This window comes from Mangifera indica, chromosome 4 (assembly GCF_011075055.1).
Source record: "Mangifera indica cultivar Alphonso chromosome 4, CATAS_Mindica_2.1, whole genome shotgun sequence".
Lineage (NCBI taxonomy): Eukaryota > Viridiplantae > Streptophyta > Magnoliopsida > Sapindales > Anacardiaceae > Mangifera > Mangifera indica.
In genome coordinates, this window is record NC_058140.1 from 15976832 (window position 1) to 16003192 (window position 26361).

At 35.3% G+C, this 26361-nt stretch overlaps 3 protein-coding genes and 1 long non-coding RNA gene across 9 annotated transcripts; 1 reads left to right on the forward strand and 3 right to left on the reverse strand.

Moving 5' to 3' along the window:
• Positions 1 to 925: 925 nt before the first annotated feature.
• LOC123213002 (DEAD-box ATP-dependent RNA helicase 1) lies at positions 926 to 8361 on the reverse strand. Of its 2 annotated transcripts, none has more exons than XM_044632303.1 (10): positions 8128 to 8361; positions 6792 to 6935; positions 6482 to 6716; positions 5574 to 5828; positions 4994 to 5148; positions 4625 to 4802; positions 3723 to 3910; positions 2888 to 3092; positions 1757 to 1862; positions 926 to 1346 (listed from the first exon to the last, which is right to left on the reverse strand). In XM_044632303.1, the coding sequence occupies exons 2-10, from the start codon at positions 6902 to 6904 to the stop codon at positions 1234 to 1236; spliced, it is 1548 nt and encodes a 515-aa protein (XP_044488238.1). In that variant the 5' UTR covers positions 6905 to 6935; positions 8128 to 8361; the 3' UTR covers positions 926 to 1233. The 2 variants fall into 2 exon arrangements, 1 of the variants encoding a protein (XP_044488238.1); XR_006501645.1 differs by lacking the exon at positions 8128 to 8361 and having other exon boundaries at positions 926 to 1096; positions 1144 to 1346; positions 6792 to 6993.
• A 523-nt stretch (positions 8362 to 8884) lies between these two features.
• LOC123213001 (protein PAT1 homolog 1-like) lies at positions 8885 to 15436 on the reverse strand. The gene is made up of 5 exons (XM_044632302.1): positions 15115 to 15436; positions 14776 to 14924; positions 14162 to 14212; positions 11951 to 12023; positions 8885 to 11428 (listed from the first exon to the last, which is right to left on the reverse strand). Exons 1-5 carry the CDS (start codon positions 15188 to 15190, stop codon positions 9384 to 9386), a joined length of 2394 nt encoding a protein of 797 aa, XP_044488237.1. The 5' UTR covers positions 15191 to 15436; the 3' UTR covers positions 8885 to 9383.
• A 1009-nt stretch (positions 15437 to 16445) lies between these two features.
• On the reverse strand, positions 16446 to 26123 carry LOC123213702 (heat shock 70 kDa protein 17-like). Of its 5 annotated transcripts, none has more exons than XM_044633180.1 (16): positions 26046 to 26080; positions 25146 to 25920; positions 24400 to 24635; positions 24054 to 24213; positions 22590 to 22835; positions 22353 to 22489; positions 21884 to 22223; positions 21592 to 21753; positions 21209 to 21280; positions 21002 to 21102; positions 20795 to 20864; positions 18866 to 18922; positions 18723 to 18784; positions 17791 to 17863; positions 17375 to 17679; positions 16446 to 17037 (listed from the first exon to the last, which is right to left on the reverse strand). In XM_044633180.1, exons 2-15 carry the CDS (start codon positions 25905 to 25907, stop codon positions 17413 to 17415), a joined length of 2745 nt encoding a protein of 914 aa, XP_044489115.1. In that variant the 5' UTR covers positions 25908 to 25920; positions 26046 to 26080; the 3' UTR covers positions 16446 to 17037; positions 17375 to 17412. The 5 variants fall into 5 exon arrangements, with proteins under 5 accessions (XP_044489115.1, XP_044489113.1, XP_044489114.1 ...); XM_044633178.1 differs by having other exon boundaries at positions 16446 to 17040; XM_044633179.1 differs by having other exon boundaries at positions 17016 to 17679; positions 26066 to 26123.
• LOC123213710 lies at positions 19055 to 20382 on the forward strand. The gene is made up of 2 exons (XR_006501729.1): positions 19055 to 19445; positions 19545 to 20382. It is a non-coding gene; the product is annotated as an uncharacterized LOC123213710 (long non-coding RNA).
• Positions 26124 to 26361: the final 238 nt, after the last annotated feature.

Consider the following 26361-nt stretch of genomic DNA (forward strand, 5'->3'; position numbering starts at 1 on the left):
GATTATTATTTCCACGCTAGAGGTTCAACATAAATAAGCAAAATATACATTACATAGAGATGACACGGGAGGAGAGGAAGGGATATTAATTAAAATAGGCAAAAAATTTTCTGCTTATATCTTTTTCGGCAAACGCACAATAATTTTACTTTTATAAGCAAATTTTTTTGTAACTCCAAAAATACCCTTCCAGCCCTGTATACGTGGACACTGGAAGAAAGGTTTGAGTGTGTGGTGCGTACGGAGTGCGCGCGGAGTGCGTGGGTGCATGCGGAGTGCACGCGGAGTGCGTGGTGCGTGCGGTATGTACAGTGCAAGTGCAGTGCACACGGTATGTATACAGTGCACAGTGCGCGCACTGTGCATATATATATATATATATATATATATATATATATATATATATATATTAAATAATTTAAAAAATATAATAAATAAATATTCATATTAAATATTATAATATTTAATATAATATATATAAATAATAATAATAATAATTTTTAAATATATATTATATTATTATATATTATATATAATATTATAATATATTAAATATATATAATAATATTATATATAATATTATAATATATTATATATATATATAATAATATTATATATATATATATATATATATATAAAAGACAGGGTGCGCGCACTGCACGCACTGCGCGCGCACCCTCACACTTTGTTTATATATATTAATCAGAGTACGCGCACTGCTCACGCACCGCACGCACCACGCACGCACCGCGCGCACTCTGCACGCACTCAAGTTTTCCTTCCAGCGCCTACGTATACAGGGTTTGAGGGTATTTTTGGAGTTATAAAAAGTTTTACTTATAAAAATAAAACTACTATGCGTTTGCCTAAAAAGGTATAAGCGAAAAAATTTTGCCTATTTTAATTATTATCCCGGAGAGGAACGTGGATTTGAATTTCTTTAAGAATATTATTTCTCTATTGAACCAGCCAGCCAGTCAAATCGCAAACTGGTGAAACAATCAGTTTGACTACTAGTCCAGTCTAAAAATGTTGCACAAAACGATACAAATTGGCACCTATTCTATAACCTCCAAGTAACCAAAAACCATTTCTCCTAGAAAAATGTCTGTCACCTGAATATGCTTAAGTGATCCACTTCTCGCATATTTTAATTTAATGGCCTCTCTCAAGCGCCAAATCAGAAGTCATTCGAATTATATGGCATCTATAAACTACCAGAATTTCAAAGAATTATACCTTTGTACCGTGTGCTTTCTTGCCTTTCCCAATTTTAGAAAACTTGAACCCGAATTTACGTTTCCTCGATGCTTCAGATTCAACTGTCTCTTTCAACTTTTCCAGTGCTGAAAAATTGAATAGAACTTAAGACTCAATACAAGAAGAAAGATCAAATCAATTATGGCATAGTCCTTAACCAAGCAAATTGCAGTCACCCCCAGAACAAAGACTCCATTTGACATGCAAGATGCAACCCTTTAAAAGGGAATCTCAACAGAAATGTATTCTGGACTACAGAATAATTTTAATTGACCTTAACTAATAGTTATAATCTCCTCATTGCTTTTTGCCCTTGGGAAGGACTAACAAATAGAGATGAAGCTTTGGGATAGCAACATTAATAATGAGGATTATCTGATCCAAATTATTTTGACACTATATAATGCAATCAACACAAGTATGGCAAATGGTGTAGTGAATAAGATTGAAATTGTGAATTATCAACTATTCATAAACAAAATAGGCAAGAAATTACCAGATATATAAATTGGTTGAAGTGACTCGATTGAACTGGACGGAAGGGAGTGATCGATGCAAGAGTTATTGTCAGCTTTTTGTAACATCTTGTTGAAACGCCTTAGCTGAAACATGTAAAAGAGTTAACCACGAGCAGGATTGATACATAGCTCAAACTTTAAGAAGGTAAATGAAAGCTATTTCATACTGGAATAAGTAATTGGGACAAACCAAATCCTACCAGACAGAATTGCACGCCATCTTTGACTAACAATTTAAGGGCTCTAAAAATCAGCAGTTCACAATAAAAAATTGTCAAACATGTTTTATTATCTTTTATAGATTTAATTTAACTCTAACAATTAACAAAACTTCAAATCAAATCGGGTTTAGAGGAACCTTGATGTCTGGATGCTATGGCAATAGTCCCAAGTGAAGAACATTTCAGGTAAATTCAAATAAAAGTGGGAAAGTTAAATCTAGGATTTCTTGGGATTGATATTAACCTAATTCAGGAATGGATTGATATCCATCCACTTTAGGCTTATTAGGATTAATATCCATCTAATTTAGGCTTATTGGGATTGGTATCCATTGAATTTAGGAATTAGATATTTTTTCTTCTTAATCTATAGTTTAAGGGTATAATTAGTGAAACTACTCTTGTGTGTATATACATAAACATATATATATAATTAAATAATTAAATCCTTTCTCATTTCAGAAGTATTGACATTAAACAGAACATATACTGAACCTTTTTTGGTTGAAACGAATAACTGTTGTTTTGGACTAAGCTTTACAAGTTGATGAGAACCAACCGACTTAATTTCCTGGTTCACTCAACCTCAGTCCAGGAACATTCAAAGTAATTGAAAGAAATGCAGACACCGTATAGCCATTTTGTGGGCAGACTTGGTTGCAATAAAGAACTATTTTCTTAGGTTAACTTTTAGTAGCAGCTGATTATAATGCGAAAAACCAACCATCTAGATCACCAAGATGTAAAAACTACCCAACTTATAAATTGCTAGTTGATATTTAGATGTTTAACATAAACTTAAATAAGGGAAAAGGACATTATTGTTGATCAATGTAGAATGAAACCAAATGCAACTAGGATGGGTAAAGAGTCAAGATGGCAGCTTACCTCGACCTTACGCAACAAAGTGAAGCAACGACCAGTCTGGCCTGCTCTTGCTGTCCGACCAACTCGATGAATATATGTCTTGATGTAGGCAGGCATATCATAATTAATAACATTTCTTACCCCTTCAACATCCATCCCACGAGTCATTGCATCAGAGGAAACAAGCACTTGTATCTCCCCTTCACGAAATTGCTTCAGAGTCTTGCTGCAAAAAAAAAAAAAAATTACATTACAGTACAACATTATCAAACTATTCAAAGATCTGCTTTGCATTAGCAATCACAGGCATCAATTGTGAAAGAAGAGTCATGCATCATAGGATAACTCTCAATTTGTTCTCCTTCCCTTTAAGAGAAAAAGGATAATACCTTAGCCACTAGATTCAAAATCCTCTAAAACAAGGAGCAGGTATTAGAACAAGCAAAACTCATTCTTATAGAACATTTACATTACACGTGGTAAAGTAACATGGGAAGAAAGGGAATAGGGAAAGATAAAGGTTCCTGACTATGTCTATTTTGCAGTTCCCCCCATTATTAATTATTTCTAACTGAATGAAAGGTAAATCTATTCATGTTGGGATCGGTTTCAACCAAAACCGACTATATAATTTGCATGAATCACAACTTGACCAAATGACCACACTCCTAAATCTCAAACTCTTTTCCCTAATCTTTAACAAAAAGTGAAACATAGAGAATTTTGAAAAACTATAAAAAGTAATTCTGCTTATCCTAGACCATCCTAATTTATACAGCAAAACTACACAAATTTCATGTAAGCCTCATGTTTAACACAAGTATTATGAATAAAGAGAAATCCACCCAGAGATTACCTTCTTACAGATTGGTGCTGAAGACCTGAATACTCCTTGATCTTCACTTTCAGATCTCCAAAAAAGTTCAGCAAGGTGCATAGCCGATGAGTTGACTCCACGGATGAAGTGAAGACAATACACTTCTCCCCTTCTAAACTTTGCAGAAGACTAACCAAATACACGGGCTTCAGCTTTGACTCGCAAAGCTACAGAAAAGAAAATTCTGGACACATCAACACAGGTGTATGACCAAACACAAAAAAGATGAATATATTAGTCCTATTCGTTATAATAGAAATTAAGAGGCTTAAAATGCCTTGTCCTTTGTTATATAGTGGCAAAGTTTCATGCAATAGCATATTCTGGATAGAAGAAGCACTAATTATTATGTTCATTGTATCAATCAACATAAAAGCTAAACTTATTTCAAGAAAATCAGGCCATATTTTTTATCGATTGTTTGTTTATGACAACTCAACTCCTAGTTGAAATCAAAAACAGATATTGGGCTTCTAGATCTTCCAAGTTTTACATAAATCTTGACCTTGAAGGGCAACAATGATTATAATTTAAGAGATTACCAGGCTACCAGATAACTTTAAATAGAGACAACATCACAAAATTTTCAAATTTATTCAGACCATTAACCTTGCCATGTGCTTCCATGTTCAGACCAAAATTCAGAAGGAAAAAGCACTTTCTAAGCTTTGTTAGTCAAAATGGTATATATTGTTAGAATCACAAGTTAATAAAATTGTTAAACTGACAATTTAATGGAATATCTGTCATATTTCATTATTCAATAGATACTTTTCATAGTTTTTTGACATGAAGTCAAGCCCTGACTTCCAATGCAAAAAGGGAAACCAAAACTTAGATGCTAGAAATAATTTCAGCAGTAAATTTATAATTTTTCATACCAGTTTGTATGATTCCAATTTATCTGGCAGCTTATAACGGCTTTGCCCAGTTGTCAAAAATAAAGGATGATGTAGATAAAGCTGAGCGAGTTTGCTTGGATCTTGCGTCAATGTGGCAGATAAAACCATCTTCACGAGCCTGGGATAAGGTTTATCCTTGAATCCCCTCTCAACACCACTGCAGAAAAAATGTAATAATATTTAAGTCTGAATATATCAAGCATTGTAATTTAACAAATTCAACAAACACAGATTATCTTCACAAATAATTCAGTTCATTTAATCTACAAGATAACCTAATGCTTCGGCAATTAAATACATGTAAAACAAATGGGTGGGATAAAGGAAGTAAACAAACATAGATCTCACCATCTCCTTATGGTTTTTAAGGAACCAAATGTAGAATGATTAAAAGTAGTTCCACAAAGAAAGTGGCTTTCACTATTAGAGCGAGTCAATTGAAGTACAGTTGGAAGCCAGGCTTGATATGCCTCTCTAAGCATTCGATCAGTTTCATCAACAACCTATATCGCATAAATAATCAGCATTAATTTTAACGGAAAAAGAAACAACCTAAAATGAGGTCTACTATGGTAGTTCACTAGGGCCTAGCACATGCACAAGTAATAAATTTGATTCTCAAGATGATAATTTCCTAGGAAATCCATGTCTGAGATATGCATATCATACTTTATATTTCTATAGATTACCAATTAACATATAAAAGCAATGTCCAGTAACAAACAGACAACAGATGAAACACATCTACGAACACCAGGATGGAAGTTGCTTAAAAAAAAGACTAGTAAGAATTAATAGTGGACTAAATAACATTGCCAGAATCAACCAAAATTAATCAGTCTCCCATGGACAGATTCCCCATTAAGTTTCAGTGAGATTAAAAAAACATAGGCATGAAATTTCTGGATAGAAAAAATTGACATCTTACAAGGTAACACAGATGCTCAAGTGTAAATCCCTTAGTTGCATTGATGTGGTCCATAAGCCTTCCTGGAGTGGCCACCAATATATCTACAGCACTTTGCAAGTGTTGAAAGTGATCTTCTGGGTCAAAACAGATTCCTGTCTCAAGCTTAGGCCTCTTAACAAGATCTGAAATTTCGTCAGCAATGGAAGACTGGCCCACAGCCAAACCAACAGTTAAACCAACTGCCGGTGCAATTGCAGAAAAAACTTCCTTCACCTATACTACAAAAGGAAAAGCAATCAAATAATCCATAACAAACCCAAATGTAGTTTCAAATTAAAGATATGGCCACAATGTCAGGCACACATCAATAACTAATGTCAAACTTGTTAAATGTCAAAAGACAACAATACAAGTAAATCATAAAACAGGAAAAAGTCCTTGTAACAATATGAGTACAAGTATACATCCCAAGTGGCGACTCTATAATGGCATAACACCATGGAGATACCACATTAGCCATACCACAAACCAACATATATATCACACGTACATTTTCAACTTAATAACTACCAATTACATCAATTAAAAAGATAAATGCAAGGAAAAAAATTGATAACTACCACTAAAACAAAAACAGCATTCATCCTCATTAAATGAGTTAACTTTTATTTGTTTTTACAAGTACTCTTCATTTTGTGCCATTGACAGTTTGTAATAGTATTATACTATAAACTTAGGTTCAAGAGGGAATATTTTTTTAATTCATCCTATTGATAGAATATTATTCATCCTAATCAAATGACTAATTTTTTTAACCTATACTCTCCCATTTATTTAGTGCAACGATATAGTTTGAAATATGTTTATATAAACTTATGTGACATGTCAATACAGATACAGCCAAGACAGTCGTGAGAAAAAATTACCTGCAAGGCTAAATCACGGGTAGGCAAAACCACCAAAGCACGCAAGCATTTGACAGCACGATTGGACAACATTTGCACTATTGGCAAAGCATAAGCCAAAGTTTTACCACTTCCAGTCGGCGAATTGATGCAGAGGTCTCGTTCAAAACAGCCAGGTCCAATCGTCTCTTGCCAAACTGCAACTTGCACAGGGAAGAGTGACGAAATACTCATCTTCTGCAAAGCCACCTTCAACCTAAATTCATAGGAATAAGCAATACATACTCTAAAACACCATAAAATTAACCAACCGAAGTATTTCTATAGCTACCTTGGGTCCAGACAAGGGATGGCTTCAAGAGTTCGCTCTTCAAACTGAGTGACGTCAACTGGCCTTCGCATCCATGGCAAAATTGGCTCGTTTTTCTTCTTAACTTCCTCCATTTTTTTTCCCTCTCTTTCTGAACTCTGAACCCTGGAGAAAGAAGAAACACAGGAAGGGTTTTTTTAAGGCAGTTGAAACAAAAGAAGAGACACATGTTTGCAAGAAGAATTACAATTTTATCCTATTAGAATTTTGTTTTTGCTCGGTACAACCACTTCCCTTATGTTTTTTTAAGGCCAAACGACTATTTCCCACCCAAGGTTTGATGTTTTCTCAAATGTCCCCTCTTTAACCATGGAAACACTAAACACCCATCCATGGCCGGTTAGATTTAACAAAACCCTAACGTCTAAAATTTTTATCTCTTTTTACCCCCTAAACTTTAAAAACTAAAATTTTTCCTCAGCCTAAGTTTTAAAAAATCGCAGTTTCACCCTAGGGTTTGGTTTTGAAATCTCCGGTGACCTCTTCGGCTTCGTTGTCGATGGTCTCTCCCTCCCGAAGCAACCTCTCCTTCCGGCGATCTCTTTTCTCTCATTTGGAGGTCTGATCGACGTTGGAAAGCCGATCAGACCTCCAAATGGGAGGAAAGAGATCGTCGGAAGGAGAGGTTGCTTCGAGAGGGAGAGGTCATCGGCAACAAAGCCGAAGAGGTCGCCGGAGATTTCAAAACCAAACCCTAGGGTAAAACTGCAATTTTTTAAAATTTAGGCTGGAAAAAAATTTTAGTTTTTAAAATTTAGGGGGGCAAAATTATATTTTATTTTAGTTTATTTTTAATATTATAGTAAAAATAACGATTTTACCCTTATTACTGTTAGGGTTTTGTTAAATCTAACCTATCATGGGTGGGTGTTTGGTATTTCCATAATTAAAAGATAAAAATTTGAGAAAACATCAAACCTTGGGTGGAAAATAGTCGTTTGGCCTTTTTTTTTAAATTGTTGTGGCTGTAGCAGTTACAGTCAAAGTGGCACGGCAGAGGCACCACTTTGGGTCAGCCTTCAAATGGGCATTCTGTAATATCAACCAATAAACTGATTTTTTTTTCTTTTTATTTATTTATTTATTTTGTGGTTGTGTGGGGTTGTTTTCATCAACAGTAAAATCTGAAAAAACAAAAGATCATCCGCAGCAACACAAATTATAAGCAATCAAAGATGCAGTACCATCGATTTTTCAATAACTTTTCTCTCTTCTCTTTTTCGCTATAATATTGCACTACTATTAGTCTCTTATTATAGCAAGAGAAAACCCTAAAAATTGAAGTTAGTAAAAACACCTTTCCTACGAACAACCAGAACCGTATCTATAAACAAGAAGAAATATTGTCTTAGTTCTTGCTCTTCATCTCCATGGATTCAATCCAAGAAATGGACAACTCAAACACTGAAGACGCAGGAAGCCTGACGCCAAACCTAGCCACACCCAACAACAACTCAGTTATTGCAGCCCCTTCTTCATCATCTCCATCCCCAACAAGTTCCAGCCGCTATGAGAACCAGAAGCGACGCGACTGGAACACCTTTGGCCGATACCTTAAAAACCACAGGCCTCCTCTCTCTCTTCAATGCTGATGTGGTGCAGCTGTACTAGCAAAGGTATTTGGGTTTTGAGTAGAATGATAATTATACATTATTACTTACTAACTGATTTTATATTGACGAGTGAGAAATTTATCGTTTGTGTTTGACAGTAATTCAATTAACCTAGAGCTTTTGAAAATTCATAATAGAAATAATAAATTTAACAAAACTGAAAAAAAAAAAAAAGGGGTAAAATCAAACCTTTTTAAAAAAATTAAATTTTGGGTTTTAATTTAGGTAATTATTGTTTATATTTACACACATGTATTTGTATAACATAATTTATGATTGTGACATATATGTTAACTAGTTTGGTTAATCCAAGATCTTAAACCGGTTTAATTAATCAATTTTAAACACCCATAATGTACATCTCAATCATAGATAGTGACAAAATTTCACAACACAAGTCAGTATCACTGTTAATAATAATAACATAATATGCAAATCACATGGATTATAACTAATGAAGAATTATAAAAACTTATATTACAAACAATTATCATTCAATGTCTCTTCGGACAATGTTATTTTGGGGTGGTTTTAAAGAAATCAGACAACTTCTTTTGGTTTGTCCCCTGCACATACAGACACTAGACTAGACAGGAAGCAGCATAATCACAGAACTGGCTTTCGAAATTAACCACCACCACCGCCACCACCACCTGTACATTTCATTCAAGTCTATCCCTTATTCCTTCCTACGGAGTTTCAACAAAGAGCACCAAAATATAGCTCCCCAGAAGATTAAAACTTCCAGTCACCAACCCCCTCCATCCAATCCATCATAATTATACATGTTTAATGCATCATCATAATTTCAAGATGAGCATTTACTGATGCACAAACCCTTACTTTCTGGGTCTACACTTCACATTCTGTTTCTATGCACAGTCACTTCCTCATGCATCCAAGAGATATTTTCCACGGCACATTGTCATCAAATTCTGCATTAACCTCGCACTGACTCAGAGATTATTTGACCACCACGACTAGCACAGGCAATAGACCCTGCATTGGGCTCGCATTGGTTGGCAAAATTTCTTAAAGAATTCAGCTGTTCCTCATTAGTGTGAGGCAGACTAGCACGGAGAAGCTCCCTGGGCATTTCCCGCTTTATAGCATCTGAATCTTTTACTTCTGTGCTCAACTGGGATTGCTTTATAGTTGCATACTTACTCATGCAATAATTGGTAAGAAGGTCAAAAAAACTGTCAAATGAAGCATGCCATAGGTCAAGGTTACGTATGCTACCAGCAGCATGGGATTGCAGTTCACTTGCTCTTTCAAGAACTGATATTAAAATAACAGTGGCACAATCCCCCGCCGGGCTGCCAAGAGGGCGGAGCGGTGGCTGCTCTGAGGAACAAACAACTGCAATAAGGCATGCACTAAGTGCACGAAGATCCATGCCATTAACACATGCACAAACTGTCTTTGCAAGATTAGTAGTTGTCAGAGCTGCTGAGGGATCAGAAGGAAGGCCACCAAATAAAAACCTCAAATGACGGAAAATAGCCATACACACGATTCGGGTGAGCTCACTGCCAGGGAATGAAAGCTGAAGAAATTTGATGAAAAGCTGTCGACCTTTAGCAAGAGAAACCAACCTTAGAAACACAATATCATCCTTCATGGCTAGCCCAACTGTCTGGCCACTTTTCCCAAATGGATCAACAAGCTGAAGTGAGGCTGCCAATCCTTCTAGCAGTATCTGCCGCTTCTGCCTAAGCTGAGCCCCACCATCCTGAGGCTGACCAAACTGTAGGAACCGGTCAATGTCATCAATATCAAGAAGAAGACAAAGACCATCTTCAATGGTGATTCTAGCTGCCAGCATTGGCTCCTGTTCCAGAGACTTCTCAGAGGCTTTTTGTTCACCAGTTTCATCACCAAGACCAGAAGTAGGTTCAACATCAAGGAGCGGACGCAGCCTACGTATGGAAGATAGGGGAATTCTCCCATGAGCATCAGCGTGAAGGTGATGCTCCACACTGTTGCGGTTTCGAGATGGCAGCTCCTTCAGGTGTGAAGGGAAAAAATGATTTTTCATCCTCAATCCAGAAGATTTTTTTGCAAGCCGAGCTTGGTGGTAATAATCATCTATGTATGGATCACTGCTATGCGTTGCCACGTGCTGCATTTTAAGAATACTCTCTATCTCGTCAGCTGTCATATACTTGGACCTGAATTGTATCCACCCGTTATCAGTCTTCTGGCTACTATTCTCAGAGCCTTGGGAATGGCGCACACTATGTCTGCCTCTTTGAGAAGCTTTTGGCTTTTGCTCCCTAATATCAGACAATCCATGCATCAATTTGAGTGAAGGATGTGAACTGTATAGTTGCGATTGCAAAGCTGCAAAGCGGGCCAAAGATGGTTGAACTTGATGGTGCAATCTCTGCTGTTGTAGATGTTGCTGCGCTGACACTAATTGTGGAGACATTGTGCTATTTTGGTAGGCTAACTGTTGTTGCAATATGTTGTGTATGAGACTAGAGTGGTCTCCATGCAATAAGCCTGCACGACTAACCCAGTGATTTTGTGGCCGGTTTTTAAGAGAAACACCAGGAGATGTCAACTGAGACAAACTTCCACCACCATGTAACCCATGAGATAAGCCAGCCTGACGATTGTTAGGGTTGGATAGAGGAGAAAGATTTGGTGCAGAGAAGGGTGACTGAGAGCCACCAGCAGAAGGAATATTCAGATGACATGGTGAAGCGTGCTGAGATGTACTACCAGGAGGAGGAAATGACGTGAAACTTGAATTGGGCACAAGAATTGGTTCACTAGAGAAGTGATGCAGCGGTTGCTCCTGGGGATAAGTGGATGTTCTGTACAAGGGTTTTGATTCTGATTCCAGAAAACGAGCAGAAGAAGATTGTGGTTGTGATGACCATCTCTTTCCTTCTTCAGAATTTTCAGTATCAAAAATTTGCTGATCAAACCAGCTCCCAAATTCTCCATCTTGTGCCCAGTCAGTAGCAGATGAACCTGATGTGAAGTTGCTGTCATATTGGGCTAGCAAGCAGCTAAGAAACCCAAACTATTCAAAGATATAATGATGAAATTTCACATTTAAATAAAGAATTGTTGAACAAAGTATTCATTTATATAAATGATACTATTTACCACTGGAACCACCTATGAAAGAAAACGCAGAGTTTCCAAAATAAATATCCCTTCTACCCAATAAATCTCCACAAACCGCAATTTCATAATCTCAGACACAAAAATACGCCAACTGAAAATTAATGTTAAAATTACAGCATTTGGCTATTACCATTTACTATATCACTGTTATAACCTAAGAGTATGTAAATAAGTTCACATCATTTCTTTTTTTTTTTTTTTTTTGGATAGGAATAATATACCACATTATCCAAGTAAATTCAGCAACTAATACATATTTGAAATTTGACAACTGTGACTGAAAATAAGATGCACGGAAACATGAAGATTCTTAATCTACACCAAATGCTGATGACAGAACGATAAAAGACAGTTTTTACTCACTCTCCCTTGAAAATGATCCAGATCTGTCACCAATGACACCTGGATTTCTTGGTCCTGCGACAACTCTGTTCAACTGCATAAACAAACAATAACTTCAGAAAAAACCTTGAAAAAGAGGTGACAGGAACCCAAAACCTTAAGATTACCTGATAATTGTTTTAAAAAAAAAAGTAATAATCAAGCAACCGTTATATAACAGCAGAAGCAGGATTAGAAAAACCAATAACAAACTTTAAGCAGCTTTTAACCATCCAGATCATGTAGTAGACATACATTTTAAGGTTCAATGAAGCAATGTCAAAGTTATCCAGCATCCTAAAAGAAAAGAGTGGATGTCTACTTAATTACATAATAAACTGTAAGTTTCTAATTTATGAGCAGCATGTACCTCTACCACTCAGTGTAAGAAGAGAAAGTGTAAATCCATTGCAACCATAACATTTTAAAGTTTGCAGGTTCCAGTCTACATGTACTTTGCTATCAAATAATGAGAAAATTCAAGAAATTTAATCCAAGCTCATATAAGTACAACAAAGCATCTCTCTTTTTGATAATCTGTTCACAATTATTACCATACATGCCTATCCCCAGGTTTTTTTTGTTTTCTTTGTTTACATCTGGTACATAGTTGTACCTCCTTTCCTATTTCTCTTTGATAGTCCAATATATATGTTTATATGCTAGGCCAAAATTATTGAGAATGAAAAAGAAAATTTTGTAAAAGGAACATCAGACAGAACAATGCATGACATAATACAAGAAGTACAGCACTGCACTTAGTTATGAGAACACATGACAGAGTCACTGATAAAGGTATTTACTCATTATTCATGTAAAAAATTATGGAAACTTAAAACAGTCTTATTCTGAACCTTCATGCAGCTTTAATTGATGTAAGGCTCAGATGGTTTTAAAGATCCAAGTCAAAATTAGTTAAGAGTTAAATAAGGTTTTTGTAACAGTATTGGTTTAGGAGTAAAGAATACACTTGTATGCAGGCTATAACTATAATTAAAACAATTGTGAGTAAATATGATGCATTAGTTTAGTTACACAATAGCAAAACTTTTAACACCTGTGTAATCAAAGTATTTTCTCAATCTTTGAACCACCGAATATAGAGTTATTTGGACCATAGTTGAAGGCACGAATGGCTAGTCTTTTCTTTCTCTCCCATCTTACCATGTTTTTTCTTTTTCTAGTTGTCAATATTGTTCTTTCTTGTCATCAATATTCTTGTTTGATAAACCCAATTCACTGCATATCAGTATATCACCATTTAGAAGCCACTACACATGTAATTATCCGCAGCTTCTACTCAGGTCGTGATTCTCAAATTTTCACCGTCAAAAAATTTTCCTTGAAACCATAATTTTATTTCAAATAGTTTAAATTTCTTATGCTACATACACATATGTCATCACCAGAAATGACATCAAGTTATTATTAACCTTACTATATAATTCCCAAATCTTCAATCCCTTAAAACCACCTAAACCCAACCAAAATCTCATGTCAAGGATATAAGCACAACTAGTGGACTTCATATTAAGCCAAATCCATGCCATTTAACTCTCCCCAGCAAAAAATCATCACCTAATTCTAGTATCATCTCATATTAACTCAATTTCCCCATCAAAAGCTCATGACATCAAGATCACAGAACACTCTCACCAAAATTAACATATTGCTTCTACCATGACTGATACTGTATTTTATGTCATTACAGGATCAGTTACAGGGCAGATCATTAAGATTTGAATCCATGTGACAGGTCAGAAATAGCATGACATACATGGTCACTTGTCAGACCCACAAAGAACAGAAATTTCAAAAAAGAACGTATATAAGTGGTTTTGCATTTAAGCACCTTTTTCTGTTCTCACACTGAACAGTGAATCATTTAAATTGAATAATCTTGTCCTTTCTTAATCTATAAATGTATGATCTAAAAAAGAATATATGAAATTGAAACAAATTAATTTTGTCAATATTTCCTAAGATTTGGGTCAGCGAAAGGTCTAAAAACACACACCTGTATGTGATGTGCATGACTAAGCAGAAAGAATAATTAATTATTGTCATCACTGACAGAGAGGAAAAAAGTACAATGAATATATTTTTACGTGGACAGCATTGTATTCCACCATATCTGCAAGATCATAATGAAAGAATCAGGCCTTTACAGAGGTAGAAAACAAAAAATCTGACCTTTGCAAAAGTAGTCGTCATATCATCCACATCAGGTATTGCTCCAAAACCCTGAAGAAAAAACATGGGTCTGTCATACCATAAACATTGAAAAAATGGAGTCAAAATTTTAAAACTTAAATTGCTACTGTTTAGAGAGACAAATTGAGCACTATACAAGAAATGGAATATGTTACAAATATTTAATCAAGAAAAAAGCTATATCACCAACTTTGGCATATTGGAAAAAAAAAAAATGCAAAGAAACAAGCCTTTAACTTATATCTATACATGAAGTGTAGATAAAGACGAAGCCACATTTCCATGCATGTTAAATCAACCTGAAAAGCCTTAATATACTCTTCCCCTCACGAAGTATTATAGTCATGCATCATACAAAACGCTCTACCAATAAGCAGCATATAGTTTATGCAATAAGACCTCAAATTTCCCTACCAATACTCTATTTTAACATGCATGTCAAATATTTTCAAATTGTGCCAAACAATATATTATGAAAACTCTATGATAAGCTGGATACCTAAGACGAAGCTCAAATAGAAAGAAAATTGTAATGCAAATAAGGAGACAGTATCATGCAACAACGAAAAAATTCAAAAGACCACAAATCTTACATCTCCTTTATCAAACAAATGATACTCATCGTCAACAGATCCAAACACAGGAGCGTCATCTCGATCATCCTCCAGTCCCCTCAATTCCACTTCCTCCCCAATATTTTGACCAAAAAATTCATATTGTGATGCATCAAATAGTGCATTTCCTGCAACACAGTTCATGAAGCAATCAAAACAAAGTCAATCGCAATTGACCGCACAAAACAACACAACAAGTACTCCAATTGATAAACCTCTAGACCAAAAAAAAAGTAAAAGAATTAATAATTCAAGAAATCCTGTTAGTAAATAATAAATCCCAAGAAACGAAATCGAAGGTCAAGAGAGAGAGATAACCAGTGGAGGTGGAGGAGGAGGAGGAGGAGGAGTAGTGAGCGAAGAGATGGAAATCTTTGTCACCCGGTCTCTCCATATTCACAGTGGGAACCAAAATCCTAAAGAATCGAGCGAGGAGAGTGTAAGTGTGAACTTTCAGTGAGAAGTGGAGAGCCTGGTGAGAAGAAAAAGGAAGTTAGGGTTTTGGTAGGGATGGGCTGGGGAAGAGGAAGAAGGAAGAGAACTAATAAAAATGGAAAGTAAAGGAAAAAGAAGACTTTGCAATTGTGCGTACGTACAAACTTCAGCATGAGACACGTGGATGCTTGGACAAAGACCCTCAACGCTCCTACCAAGTCTCGCTATCATTTCAAAGTTGAAAAAAATATAATTTTATTTTTTAGTTTCTGATGACCAGCAATTTCGAATTCAGTGTTTTATAATCATTATTATTGATGAATGGAATTATTTGAGGATTTAAATTATGGATAAATTAGAATTGTTAATCAAGTTGGATTTGTTTACGTTAGGATCAGTTCAAATTGAGTATATTTAAATTTAGTTTAAATAAGTTTGATTTATCAAACTTTTTAATTAAAAATTTAATACAAAGTAACATCGTTTTAATATGTCATTTTAATTAATATGTATTAAAACAAAATAACGTTATTTTAATAATAAAATAATTAAAAATTTAAACTTAAAATGAATCGAATTAAATTCAAATAGAGTTCAAATTTAGTTTCTATAAGTTCGAATTCAAAGTCTATTATATATAAATCAAGTCACCGATTAGAATCTACCTCTAGTTTATGTTCAAGCTTTAAAAAAAATAAATTAGAGTTTGTACTTCAGGCCTGCCTACTAAATTCTCCTATCTATATATAAAACGAAATAAAAAATTAATTTTAAATTTTATTTTAAATGCAATGGATAAAATTTTAACCCCTATCGTAATTATATAAATTTTAACGTCTAATTTCACATGTTAGTGAATTGTAGTGAGTCATCAAGATAGATTATTAGCTTTTTTTTTTAATTTTTTTAACATTATTTTGGTTATGACTTAAAGTGGAATTATCCCTACATCTGTTTATAACGTCATTTAAATGAAGGTAGTGTATTTTTACTTGATTAATATATTTTAAACTGAAAGTTTAGAAACAAAACCGTGATCATTAAATATCGATCATCATATCTTAATTTAATCTGACGGCTTTTAATACCTAACTTGTTAGTATATGTTTAATCTAAGTTTTATTAAAAAATGAGTTCAAAAATATCAGGGAATATGTTAAAGAATCTTTCCAGTGGTTTAAAAATATTCTAACTCAAATAAAAAAAATAGAAACTTTCTAAAACTATACCAAACAATTAGACTTGTATTAGGAATTCTACAATCTAAACACCTTGAGATGATTCTCTGCTTACCTGCAAAACAAGAAGACATGTTCTACTTATTAAGTGATAATTATCCATTCTTTTTCATTTTTTAAATATTTTTGCAAGTAAGAGAGATGTCGGTTGCATTGATGTGGGTCAGCAGAAGTCCAGCGTAAAGGGAATTATTAGTCAGTGATTTTAGGTTTTTGGAAGCAAATCAAATAACTTCTTAACAACATCACACTTCCCTTTCTCGATGTCACCCGAACTTATTGCATTCCAACAAGCCACATCTCCCTTGTTCGGAAGCAAATCAAATGGTCCCCTCGCGCTATTGCGTGTGTACCAGGTAATCATCAAAGACCATTAAAAGAGATCTCTTCTGGACGGCTTCTTCAATCTGACCTGCCTTTCCTAGCTGAGTAATTCTCAGGTTCTAGTTAAAAGACATGACTGCCTCGTTATCCAATTGATTGGAGCCTTTGCTTCATGGCTTACCTTACCAAGATTGTACAAACTTTGCCCACAGCAAATTCTTCTTTGCTTTGTTTTGTAGTAACACTACTGCCAGAAAAGGAAAAAAAGACTATATTTAAAAAAAAAAAATTATACAAAGTCTATATAACAAAATTCCTATGAGATTAGCTAAAAAATGATCAAAACTTTTTAAGGGCAAATTGAATAAGATCCCTCTGTTACCCAACTATGGTATAATAATTATCCTAATTATCTATATAAAAAATATCCTGCAAGGCTGCGACGTACTTTTTGAACTACTGCAGGCCCAACAACCAGGCCAACCAGATTTCGGTCATTTGGCTTAACATCATTTTCTGTGCCTAACCCTATATTCTAACAGAAGGTAGATAATCAGTTGTCAATTTGGATTCAAACTTACAAGGTGGATAATCAGCAGTGAATTCAAATTTGATTTGATCATAACTCCTCGTGTGGCTCAGCATCTGTATCAACCTTGTTATTATTTGATGAGCCATCTGACTCTGCAGTTGATTTTTTTGTCTGTGAGGTTTTCTCCTCATAAGTTGAGCCGGAATCTGAAGGTGGTCTCCCAGTTTGGGAGGTTTTGTCCTCAGAAGTTGAGTCAGAATCTTTCCGGCCCTCCCCACTGCTCTCAGTTTCGTTCTTCACAAGCTTCTTTTCAACTTTAGGCTTTGGGTTGGGAATTCTTTTAATGCTGGAAACCTATAAATATAGGTTCAAAAAATTCAATTAAAGATATTGTCATACGACCATTTGTGAATAACAGTGGCAAATCATGTGGAATTAATATCGATGAAGAGCTTGTAACAATACCTTATCTTGCAAATTAAATATTTTAGCATATACTTCTTGTGAGGTGAAAGCTGGTTTGCTGAATTCAGAAGTCCTGTAGTATTAGAAAGAAGATTTAGAAACAAGCATCAGTACTCCAGTAAGAAAAAGATCACCATCGCAGACTTAAAACACAGCCTTTAATCTTTGATTGATTTTCCCCTTTCAGTAACCCAAAATCTTAGGAACTACCATAAGAACAGGCATTCAACCAGACCACCCAAAAATTCAACAGGAGTTTAAAAAAATCCATAAGACAACAGTTATCTGCTTTAAACAAAACCTTTTGAATAATTTTTCACTAATGACCAATCAGAGTTATACATTAAGTACTGTTTTTTTGAACTAATATAATATTTAGATAATCTATAGGAGAGAATGGTGGAATCAAATACTGAAATATCTTTTAATAAAACTCTAGTAGCTTCTGTAGTGGGTGGCAAATGTGTGGTTGTGGGCTTGTAACCCAGATCATAAAGTAATAAAAGTATATTCCTCGTCAATCACAGCTCTTTTTACTTCCTCCTCAGAGCTTTGATTGATTTCCGTGTCCTCCTCTGCAATCACCTTACTTTTCACAATCTCTTTTAATTCCTTTAGACACCCTTTCACTGTCTAAATTCCACTGATCATATTATCTAATCTGGATTCCATGACTTTCAACTTTTCCTTCACTATCTCCAAAATTTTTTTCATTTCAACCCTATTTTCCATCATTTTTTAATTATTATCTTGATAGAGACATAGCTCAACTCCATTTATTCTATCCCTATCTACCTTTCAAATTCAAATATAATCCAAATCATATTCTAATAAAAAATTCATTTAATTAAATCCTGACATAATCTTCTCAAAGTATGCACATACAATCATTTATAGAAATCTGATTTATAATAGCAATAAATCCAACTTACTCCTTCTGCTCATTTTCCTTCTCATCCAACCAACTATTAAACTTATCAGCATCTTTTAAAACCTGGAAAAAACAAACCTCAAGTGAACATGGCAAATATGGAAGCCATAGAGAAGCTGAGTCAGATTAAGTACAAACAAATACCTCATCTACTCTATCTTTTGGAAGCCAAGGCTTGTTTTTCTCCCAGTCATGAACAATCTGAAGATGTTAAAAAGGAATAATTCAATACACATGCACTATTCATTTTACTTAAGCTAACCAAAACCAGAAAGCACATATGAAATATACTGGAAAGCACTGCATTATTTTAGCCTATTGAAGCCCCTTTAAAATTGTTTATACATAAAAGCAAACTAGTATGCTAACAAAAAGAACAAATGAAAACTGTATAAACATGAAAGAAACCCTGTTTCTTTTAGGAACATAGAACTAATGTATCGAAAAAGAAGTGTTAGGACTCAAGTGTACCATTGCAAAAAATACAAGGCCAGTGGCACAAAATCAAAAAAGGCTGGCAGTGATGAATTGGGCAAATAAAGGAGAAAGAAAATAAAGAGAGAAGGGTGTATGAGAGAGCGAGAAGGAAGGAAGTTTTAGGGAAACACTTGGGAGAGAGTCTAGCTTCTCAAAAGCCAGACCAGGGGGATTTGTTTATTGTTCTAATGTGTGTGGCTGTCTTTTGTAAAGAAGAGCAGTTGCTCATACTGATTGTAAATACTGGGTAGAATTATACAAATATAATAGCCTATTTTCCTTATTTCCACTGCTAATATTTGTGATTACCATTTGTTTATAATTGTTTGTTGTTGAACTTGGCTAGGTGTCTAGCAAATTGGTATCATAGCAGTAAGACTAGGGCATGGTCTGGAGGAGAATGGAAGGAAGGGTTGAAAAAGTGAAGAACCTAGAAATGGTGAAAGAAAGGTTGACCAGTATGGATTCAAGGCTGGAAAACTTGGGCAGCAGCTTTGAAACAATAACAGGTTATTTGACGGAGCATCTCCTCAATGAAGACATAGGAGGAGTGACAACAGAGGGAAAGCTTCAGTGGAGCAGCCCCTCTGCTGGCCAAATTGATTCCCATGAGAGAGGCCACACTGCCTCCTCCAAAGAGACAAAATGAGCAAGAGGCTGGGGAGAATTTAGTAATTAGGGTTGTAGCATTTGGAGAAAGTTTAGAAACGGGACGAAAGGATACACCTCACCAACGCTTAGAGAAGACCAATTTGGTTGGATATTTAGGGCAGAACAATATGAAGACCTGTTTTTCATGTATCTCAATTAGATAAGCAAATTGACCCAGCCATAGTAAGTCAACCACTACCCAATTGTCTGTATAATGATGTTGAGCTTGAGTTGCAACCTACAATGGTGAAGGACTTCACTATTCTTCCCAAGGAGAGTTGGAGAAATTGGTAAAGAGTCAACACAAGTCAGATTGTGAAAATTCTTGGGAGTGCTACTTGAGTTTAAGAATCTCTTTCCTCAATTTCAACTTGAGTACAACATGCCTCTAGATAGGTCGTGTAATGTTAAAGACATATGTACCATTGCAAAAAATACAAGGTTGGTGAGGTTGAGGGCACAAAAGCAACTGAGGACCTATTGAGGAGGGAAGATGATGTGGCTAGTGATGAATGGGGCAATTTGAGGAGAAAGAAAATAAAGAGAGGGATGCATGAGGGTGCAAAAAGGAAGGAATTTTTTAGGGAAAAATTAGGAGAGTCTAACCACTGGAAAGCCAAACCAAGTGGGGATTTGTTGAAAGTTTTTGCATGTGTGGTTGTCTTTTGTAAAGAAGGGTTGTTTCTGATACTAATCATAAATGTTGGCTAGAATCAATACAAACATAGCCTATTTTCCTTATTTCAACAGAAAATACTTGTGATTACCATTTGTTTACCATTGTTTATAGTTGAACTTGGTTGGGTGTCTAACAAGAAGAAAGTGGGAAACTTACCAATCTTGTAGACAACCAAAAGATATTAACAAGAGCATTCTAAACATGGTTCAAGTTATTAAAAAAAGCTTCGGCTTGTAAGCTTGTTGCAACCAAACTATAAAATGTACCTGTTGCACCTCCCCAAGATATTTTTTAGCATATTCAACAGCAGCTGATCTTGCAGTAAGCTCTTTAAATCTGAATCACAAACTATATCAGTTTGGGCATATGTTTTAGCTAGCAATGGGCTTCAACAAATTATAGAGGTAAAAAATGATTGTATACTTAATTTCATTCAGCAGATTTCAACTAAATAATACTAAAAAAAAACATACCGGAAAAATATAGGATCACCAAGAGCTTTCAACGAATCTAGGCGTTCCTGAAACTCCTTAGCAATAGCATCTTCACCATCCATATAAAGCCAATCTTGTACCTGGAAACAATGCACAAGACTCATGTCAAATACAGATTCAACTTATGTAAATAAAACCTTTTTAAAATTAAAAAAAAAAAAAAAACTGGTTGGAAATGGGGCTAACCTCATCAAGTTTTACAATAAAAGTTTCCCGCTCTTCGCTAGTAGAAATCTTCTCAAACTCAGCTGTTTCAAGCTGGAATAATCAATGATTTTATTAACAAGAAACCAAAATAATATACCACAAAACAATAATACATAATTCAAAAACAATTCACAGCCTAGAAAAACGAAAAAATGAAATAGAATACCAGATACTTTTCTTTCCCTAGAAATAAAAGCAAATAATTCAATCTACCTTAAATGCTTGTATTTGAATGAAGTGGAGCATAATAATGAACATCAAAAAATAATATGAAAACTTAACTGGATGATAATTGAGGAAAAGACCAGCAACATTCAATGCCAACTATGAATAGTAGGTTTAATTTTGCAAGGAATTCAAACCTTTTCTTTAGTTGCATATATGTAACTTTCTAGATTATTTTTTAGCTCTGCAGTTCTTCTTCGCTCTGCATCCTTCTTATCCAATGCTTCTAATTTAGCTTTACATTCAGCAAGAGCTTTCTTTGAAAGAGACACTCCAGGTCCTGCTGTCTTCTCCACTATCTACAACAAGCCAAAAATAGAAATTGTAAGTAAAACGAACCTGAATTTGATAAAAGAACATTTCCTATAATTAAATTACAAAAGAACTATAATGTGAGAACACATTTAAAACAGTCAGTTTGTATGTCACCTTCAGAGGTATCCAGAAAGTCCTCTTTTTCAGTTTTTTTTCAGTAGGTTGATCAATAATATTTGGTTCTTCAACAGTCGAGTTAGATGAATTAATATTACCACCATCAGAATGCAAGTTCTCATTGCCTCCTTCAGAAGAGTTTCCAGCACCTGTTTCAAGTGAAATGTTTGGAGAAGAAGATGTTGCATTCTTCACAGTCAGATTCTTTTTAGGAACTTCCACCCATTCTGTGATCTCAATAACAGCATCTGCTCGATACAAAGAAAGAATTCCACTTCTACTAAGAGAGAAATGCAGATTTGCCTTGATGGGAGAGGACAAATTTCGAGATGAATACCTAAACAGCGACAGGCAACAGACAACAAAATTCATATTGGCTTCAGATGAAGCTTTCTCAGGGAATATTAAAAATTTTTGGCATTAATTAAATGCAAAAATAAGGGATCAAGGAAATTGTTATCCTTACTTCTCACTAGTATCTGTCAAACCAGATACATCATACTTCGCAAATACTGGCGAGGTAACACCAGGGGGTAAAAGATCATCACTCTCATATGCAAGTGAAACTTCAAAATCTTTGTTATGGATAATGGATCTGAACATCTGCAAATAATCCCACAATGCAAACAAAAGGAATTAAAGTCTCAAGTTGCTTCTCTAATTTCACCCCCAACAGCATTTATTCATTGATGATAGTAGTTACCTTACTGGGAAGTTTTTTCATCCTCTGCACAAGTAACTGCCTAGTACTATCATCTTTCACAAGATCAGGTCCATCCAGTTCAACCACAAAACCATAGGAGGAACCATCAAGCATTCCTAGCTTGCGATTCAGTTTAATTCCATCGCTTAAATTTGCAGCAAGCAGAGATGCGCCAAGGACTATTGCTTCATCAGCGTCAAGATGCCTGTCTGGCTCTGTCCTTCCTAGATATTCCTGAAGCTTAGCCTGTCAGAAGAAAAAGCAATACTTTATTTTCATATTCATACTTCATTAGATAATCACCATTGTTTTTGAGCTGTTTAGGAAAATAAAACTTGATCTTAATTAAATATTTTTTACACCAAGGCACTTAAGCTTGATAGAGGCCTAATTACCAAAGTTTATTTCCGCAGGCCCAAGAATAGAATAGAGAAAGGAGACCCAGATTCAGATGAAAGGATGCAACTCTCAGCTGAAGATTCAAGGAGGGACATGATGGAGGGCAATCTGGGAATTACAGAAGCTGATCTGGAGCAGAATAAGCTTGGCCATTCAGCTGTGACCACTTGGCAGCTTATGAGTGGGCAGGAGGCAGAATTCGGTTAAGGAGAACTCATGCTTTTATAGGGCAGCAGAAAAAGGAGAAAGTAGCTTGGTTTTTATGAAAATGATGTACTGAAGTTTGTTAAGAAGAAGGAGGGGTCTGGCTCTCAAATTCCAGAATTAGCAGTGTTTATTTTTCTTGTTTGTCATGTCCATTTACTTGAGTTGTATTGTCCTGCTCATTGTTCTAAGTTTAGTTGTGAAGAACTTGGTGTAAACCTTTGCTTGATGAATGAATGAATGGGATTGGACTGCATTGTCTAATTGCTGGATTGAGTCCATTTGTATTGATTGAGTCCTTATTATTTAAACTGAATGCTGTCTATTGGAACCTGGAAATTTTACAGAATTGATTCTTTCACTCATTTGGTTTAGAAGAAATTGAAGCTTGAGCAGGGAAGGTTGCCGACTAAACAGGTACGCAACAAAGCTTTTTTCCCACACATGTGGTGTAGTTGTTTAATGGACTATTTAACATTATCTTTTGAAAATATTCATGATTCTAATAACAACATAAGGGAGAAATGGTAGTTTTTAATCGATGCAACACCCAGAGAAATTCAGAAAGCAACAAAGGGTAAATTGCTACTTACTAAGAGGGCTAAACCAATAAATGGTAAGATAAAATTGTCTTAAGTAAATTCCACAATTAATGAATATAAAATGAGCTCACTATCAGGAATAATATTTGAAGTAAAAAGTCCATCTAGAATAAGAACTTCTCCAGAGGTACGAGTAACAAAAGAAACTACAAAGACTAAAGAGCATCATCAAATGACACATCTATACAATGTCCAAGTAGGTTTTCCTGACTCAGGTTTATAGGAAGAAGTATAGAACAATAAAATGTGGATAGCAAACCTGCAACTTTGGCACTCTAGTCGCTCCTCCAATCAACTCTACAGCATATATCTCATCAACTTTTAAGCCTGACTGAGTAAGCACTTCCTTTAGAGGTATAAGAGACTTTTCCCAAAGATCCTCACAGAGCTCTTCAAATTTCTCACGTGTTATGGTGCTCCTGGAAGTCAGAAAATCACATAATAAACTTTTTGTCAGGCTCCACATACCCACAACCAAGCAACCAATTTAAAGAGGACAAAATTTTCAATAACAAACTTTGAACCCACACAAAAAACTGAATTATCTTCATAAAACTACACTGACCCTCACAAAAAGTGAATTATCTTCTTTAAACTACACTGACCTGAAGTCTCGATCATCATAGAGAGATTCAACTGATATAGGTGCTGCTGTGTTTGCACTAAGAATTTCCTTTGTACGTTTCACCTGTTTCTTTAATTTAGCCATTGCCTTAGGAGACTTCCTGACATCAACACCATCTCCAACTTGTTTATTGAACTCATCTGCAAAGTACTCCACAAGGCGTAATTCCATATTCTGACCCCCAAGTTCTGGATCCCATCTAACATCCTTTACCTGCTAAATTATGAAGAATCAGCCAACATTTCAAAAGTATTAAGATATGCCAGAACCTAATATAAGTGACAAAAGAAATTGCCTCCAAACAAGGAATAAACTGAGGAAAAAATGAGGCTTATGACCCTTAAAACCATCCACATACCAAACAAGTGGTATATAGAATAAGTAATTACCAAATACCCAGCAGTAAGTTTTCCTTGGGTAGCACCGTAAAAGCAAAGCCTATATAACCGATGTCATCTCCATAACAAAGCATTTCCAACACAGAAAATAGTTAAATTTCTGGTGCCCCTAAGACAATGTTTTCAGCCAGTGTAGCTTAAATTTCATTAAGTTGTTTCTTTCTACTGAGTCCATTTTCCAATCTGCGCCAGTAGCCAAATCACAACAGAGATCTTTTTGACATTGTAATACATCTAGCTTTCTAACATTTTATCACTATACAGAATGCATTAGCATGCTATATAAATCAGCACAAATATTTATATAAACTAAAATATAGCAACTTACCTGAAATTGATTAACTGACACAGTCTTGCCGAACTCCTTGGCATTATAAGCTGAAAAATACACCAGTGAAGCATGAGTTGTGGTAGCTCCCATATCATAAAATATAACATGCCTGGAACCATTAGAAAAATCCTTATCAATTCCATACTGCAATGCCGCACCAGAATGCTCATTAACCAAAGCAAGCACATTAATCCCAGCCAATTCCGCCGCCTGTAACAATCCCTTCCTCTCAACCTGCCCAAAATACGGCGGCACAGTAATAACAGAATCTTTAACAAACACCTTCGAATGAAACTCGGCCAAATTAACGGCGTAACTGAAAATCATCGCCAATAACTCCTCCACAGAATAAAATTTCCCATCATTTTCACCATCATCAACTTTAAAACTAACACCACCTCTAGAATCTTCCACAATCTGAAAAGGCAAATACAAAATGTTAATTAACTGTTTAACATGTTTGTACGGTTTGCCAATCATGTCACGGAGCTGTGAATAGACTTTGTGCGGATATCGTGCGATGATTCCAGCGGCCTCTTCGCCAAGAAGACGAGTGTCTGCATGGAAGGAAACCAAAGCCGGAGATTTACGTTTCGACATCTCGTTGATGGCAATGGATATAGGACTCTGGCCAGGTATTAGATTTACAACAGCTACCTTCAGCCATTCTGAACCTAGATCTATGCTCGACACTGCCGATTGTGAAGGTACTGAAAGTAGTGAAAACGCTAACAGTAGTATCACTAACCGGATAAGCATTGTCTTCGTTATTCTGCACAGAAAATAGATCAAGCAAAACAATATTAATAACAATTTTAGAATTCAAATTTATCTAGTTTAAAATTTCTTGAGTAGCAATCACAAAAATGCAATAGCTATAGAAACGAGAAATAACACCAGAGGGAAAGAAAGATAACCAGTTATGCAAAAATAGCATTCTATCGTAGTATTTTCTATTTATTTTTCATAAGTTTCAGTTTGGTTGACGACTGTTCTTACACGCAGAAAATTTGTGAGAGTGGAGTTTACGTGGGAGACCTTGACAACGAATGGAAGGTTGCCGTGTGGCAACTCTTACACGTGGGCAATCGAGACGTTTGGTGATGCTGTACTCTGTTGTGGTGGATCTTGCGGAAAGCTTCGGCCGTTTGATTCTAATTTTTAAATATTACTTTAATAATTTATCTTTTATTCTCTTATTTATTTTATTAAT

Coding starts and splice junctions, on each gene's coding strand:
- LOC123213702 (XM_044633180.1), bottom strand. CDS start 25,907: ATGCTTATCCGGTTAGTGATACTACTGTTAGCGTTTTCACTACTTTCA. Junction 22,224..22,352: donor TTGACAGATACTAGTGAGAA/GTAAGGATAACA, acceptor GTCGCTGTTTAG/GTATTCATCTCGAAATTTGT. Junction 21,103..21,208: donor TTATTGTAAAACTTGATGAG/GTTAGCCCCATT, acceptor CATTGTTTCCAG/GTACAAGATTGGCTTTATAT.
- LOC123213001 (XM_044632302.1), bottom strand. CDS start 15,190: ATGGAGAGACCGGGTGACAAAGATTTCCATCTCTTCGCTCACTACTCC. Junction 14,213..14,775: donor ATTTGTTTGATAAAGGAGAT/GTAAGATTTGTG, acceptor TTTTTTCTTCAG/GGTTTTGGAGCAATACCTGA. Junction 11,429..11,950: donor TGGATCATTTTCAAGGGAGA/GTGAGTAAAAAC, acceptor ACTTCACATCAG/GTTCATCTGCTACTGACTGG.
- LOC123213002 (XM_044632303.1), bottom strand. CDS start 6,904: ATGGAGGAAGTTAAGAAGAAAAACGAGCCAATTTTGCCATGGATGCGA. Junction 3,911..4,624: donor AATTGGAATCATACAAACTG/GTATGAAAAATT, acceptor TCTTTTCTGTAG/CTTTGCGAGTCAAAGCTGAA. Junction 3,093..3,722: donor CAGCACCAATCTGTAAGAAG/GTAATCTCTGGG, acceptor TTTTTTTTGCAG/CAAGACTCTGAAGCAATTTC.